The sequence below is a fragment of the Triticum dicoccoides genome, chromosome 7A (assembly GCF_002162155.2).
Source record: "Triticum dicoccoides isolate Atlit2015 ecotype Zavitan chromosome 7A, WEW_v2.0, whole genome shotgun sequence".
NCBI classification, from domain to species: Eukaryota; Viridiplantae; Streptophyta; class Magnoliopsida; order Poales; family Poaceae; genus Triticum; species Triticum dicoccoides.
The window spans coordinates 721,772,267-721,776,139 of NC_041392.1; the positions used below are offsets into that span (position 1 = coordinate 721,772,267).

At 44.6% G+C, this 3,873-nt stretch overlaps 1 protein-coding gene across 1 annotated transcript; it reads left to right on the plus strand.

Annotated features, from left to right (window-relative positions):
- Positions 1-1,149: 1,149 nt before the first annotated feature.
- On the plus strand, positions 1,150-2,945 carry LOC119331570 (GDSL esterase/lipase At3g09930-like). Its single transcript, XM_037604733.1, has 5 exons — positions 1,150-1,228; positions 1,370-1,600; positions 1,792-2,081; positions 2,178-2,454; positions 2,559-2,945. The coding sequence occupies exons 1-5, from the start codon at positions 1,174-1,176 to the stop codon at positions 2,801-2,803; spliced, it is 1,098 nt and encodes a 365-aa protein (XP_037460630.1). The 5' UTR covers positions 1,150-1,173; the 3' UTR covers positions 2,804-2,945.
- The last annotated feature ends 928 nt before the right edge of the window (positions 2,946-3,873 follow it).

Genomic DNA, 3,873 nt, shown 5'->3' on the forward strand with positions numbered 1-3,873 from the left:
AACTATACTCAAAATACAGATCAGAACAACATGGTCAGATTGTACTGATTTAACTATTTTAGTGTGCGTATCTCTCAAAATGAATTTTGAATCGGACCGATGGTTTGAAATATAAAGCATTTTGAATTTTGATGAAATCTTTGATGGCATAGGTATTTTTGTATTTTTTACATGCATGCATGTATATGATGAGGGAAGGTGGAAAGTGCCTTTGGTAGCGAAAAATGCCAAATGAAGACCGAGCTCCACAGAGGACTTAATTTGAAAGCCTCGAAATTCAAACTTTTCAGTTTTAAATAATTCTAAACAAAATACACGTATACATAGATACATAATGTACGTGTGTGTGTGTGTGTAGATTTTCAGGTCAAAAACACTAAAATGAGAGCTACGCAAAAAAGACAAATCTGGGGCCTTTTATCATGTGTACTATTCATTCTGAAAGTCCATGATTTTGTTTCTTTTTATGTAGCTCGTGATTCAAGGTATTTGATTCTGAAATTTTATAAACATACACATTACATCCTTTAATTTTAGAGTATCCATGTAGCTCGGTCTCCAAAATGCCCTACTCGATTGCAAAATGCATGCACTATGTTCTTGTATAGCACAGTCATATTGTATTTGGGATTGTACTAATTATAAGTATCTGAGTGTGTGTACCACGCAATTACTGTTCATTTTGTAGCTAGAACAAGCGCGCCGGCAGCACATGTCTCGCGCCGGGGAGCACACGGCTGCTCCCCTGGTCCTGCATCTCACCTCCGGTGTGACTTCCAGGTTGCGCCCCAACCGATTCCTGAATCCAGGTGCAGGGTAGGACTTTCAAGTTAACAGGTACAAGGATTCCTGAATCCAGGTGGCCTTGTAGGACTTTCAAATTAACAGGTACAGGTAGGACGCACCATTCTATCTACCTGTCGTTCAAAGTTTGCTACACACGATTCTTGTATCTATTGGTTTCCCAAGACGTTTCTTCGTCTCCACGTTGACGCATGCATTCTTAGTCTGGCCGCGGGTATAGCTACAAGCGTACGTACGTGGGATTGCTGACTCCATGTGCAATACGTACCTACCTACCGACCAGAAAAATCTTCTATAAATATAGCTATAGGCTCATGCACGGCCACAACCATCTAGCTCCCCATAGCCGCCTCCCGGAGCCTCGTAACCATGAAGCTCATGCCGACCGTCTTCTGCCTTCTCCTCGTCGTCCTTGCATTGGGTGGTAATGCACATCATAAACTCATTACTGCCTTGCTTTAGCTTTTAGATATTCCTTGCTAGCGCGATCTACAAGTATACATGTTAGTTCGACCACGTCATGTTCTTCATGCATGCACTAAGACATGATTGATCTACGTTACAGGGGCTCGTGTGGAGGCTCGAGGCACACCTTCGGCTGATCAGGGGTCAAAGAACCAATGGTCCAGCATGTTCGTCTTCGGCGATGGCTTCGTCGACAACGGCAACCTCCCAAAGACCGACACATGGCGTCAATGGAGCTATCCCTATGGCTCCTATCTCAACTCCCGTGGATCTGCGACTCCTGTTCCAACTGGACGCCTTTCCAACTATTGGATTCAATCTGACTTCATCGGTACGTAGCTAGATATATACTGGTATGCTAGATAGAAAAAATATTTTTGAGCACGTACAACCTTATATCTAAGACCATCCAAAATAATCCATCATATCAAGGCTCTAGATCATTTAGTTCTGACCCTTACAATCTTATATGTGTTGTACTAAAAATAATCCTTCATATTTATTGATTTATTTCCCTTGCAGCAAGGATCTTGGGCCTCAATGAAGCCCCTCCATCGTACAGGCTCACGCCACATCTATCTTGCGACCCATCTGGCATGACCTTTGCTTTCGGCGGTGCTGGCGTCTACGAGGTGCCGGACAAGAAGGTGCCGACCCTTGCCACACAGGTTAATGCTTTCACGAGGCTACTTAATACTGGGGTCATCTCAAAACAACAGCTTCAGAGCTCCGTCGCTCTCGTCTCCATCTCCGGCAGTGACTACATGACTGGTGCCAACGTCGACAATGCCTTCTTGAGTAGCTTCGATGATGTGAGTAGTAGTTAGCAGACTCAAACTTGCAAACACTAACCAGTATGCAATTACTATATACCCAGCTTCTTACCAAGTAACATCTCTTGCATGCAGATTGATAGTTATATTGGGAACGTGACGACTGAGATTGCGAAGAACGTGGGGAAGCTACAGAGGCTAGGTGTGAGAAAGGTACTAGTGAACAACATGCATCCCATTGGCTGCACGCCTTTGCGGACTAGTGCGAACAACTACACGACATGCGACCTTCTGGCAAACTATGCCGCAACTGTGCACAACAACAATATAGAACACCTGATGGGGAACAAGAATAATGCCCACATACTGGACCTCTACACTGCCTTCACTGACATCGTTAATCACGCCCCGGGTAAGTACTCGTACTTTACATGTCTGCACGCGCATGATGCAAATTAAGTCCGGTTTCACATGTATGCACTTTATTCAACGTCTGTTGGAACTGTGTGTATGCAGGTGAAGGGTCGGAGCAGTCAAACAATTTCAAGCGCAAGCTGACACCTTGCTGTGAGGCTTCCACCGAGCTGGGGTACTGTGGACAGGTTAGCCCTTCAGGGAAGCGCCTCTACGACCTATGCAAGAATCCTGAAAAGAATTTCTACTGGGATGAGACTTACCCGACGACCGCTGGGTGGGAAGCTGTTACAGAGGCACTAGAAGAACCTTTGAGGGAGTTCCTAGATCGGGACTATGTTCCATGATTTCTTTGTAATTTAGGTTTGGATCGATCCGTTGCTTGTTGGTGCAATATCTTTTTGTTAGGTTAGCATAGATAGTATTCATATTTAGGAAGAAACTTGTGAGTTTTTATTGCCTTGTATTCCATGAAATTTTGTCTAGTGACCTTAATGTTTTAATAAAGTTCGTCATACTATATATGTTGAATCTAGCATGGATCTATTTGAGGAGCACGGGGGAGTTGCAGCAAACGAGAAGGTGCTTGGATGATGGGTTCTATTTGAGTAAAGAGTAGATATATAGCTCTGCATGTGCGATCTTTGGTCTCAAAGACTGCGGCTTAGTCGATTGAGGTAACGCTCCACACCTAGTGGTAGCACGGGTATGATCGGTGCCAAGCCAGCTATGTTTGACGTTGCAAAGACGAGAAAGAGGCACACTGGCAACCGCACTCCATACGTTCGTTCAGCCTTCTCGGCTGTTCCATCAGGTTCTGCCTTCACCATGTACACCCCGGCTCGCCAAGGCCGTGTTTATGCCGTTGTTCCCATACCTGTAATTAAAAGTGCACGGGTCGTGCCTGTGAGAACTTCCACTTAGCTCCCTGCCGCTGTTGGGGATGACCTTTGCATTAATCGGTATTTGTTTCAATTCAAATGGCAAAAACATTTCTGTAACAAGCTAGGCCATATGCCACATATTTTGTTAAGCATTTGATCGTGTAGCTGCAATGTGTAGATTTCAAGTATTGGAAGCAAGTTAAGGGGGGAGAGAGATGTCTTCGGGGAACAAGGAAATATTGGTCAAGTCGGTGGCTCAAGCGAGTCCAACATGTTTTGAGCATATTCAGCACTAGTAGATGGTGAAGAAAGTACAAAGGAAGATGGCCTAGTTGAATTGGCGCAAAATGATGCTGCCTAAGTCAAAGGGTGGTATCTGTTTACATCGTGTGCGTGCATTCAACCAAGAACTTCTAGCAAAACAAGTTGGCGATTGCTTGATGCTCCGACGGGCTTATGTGCCTGATTGCGATAGGGAAAATAGTACCCCAGTGGGAATTTGTTGGATATAGTGTTTACCGGCAATGTGTCCG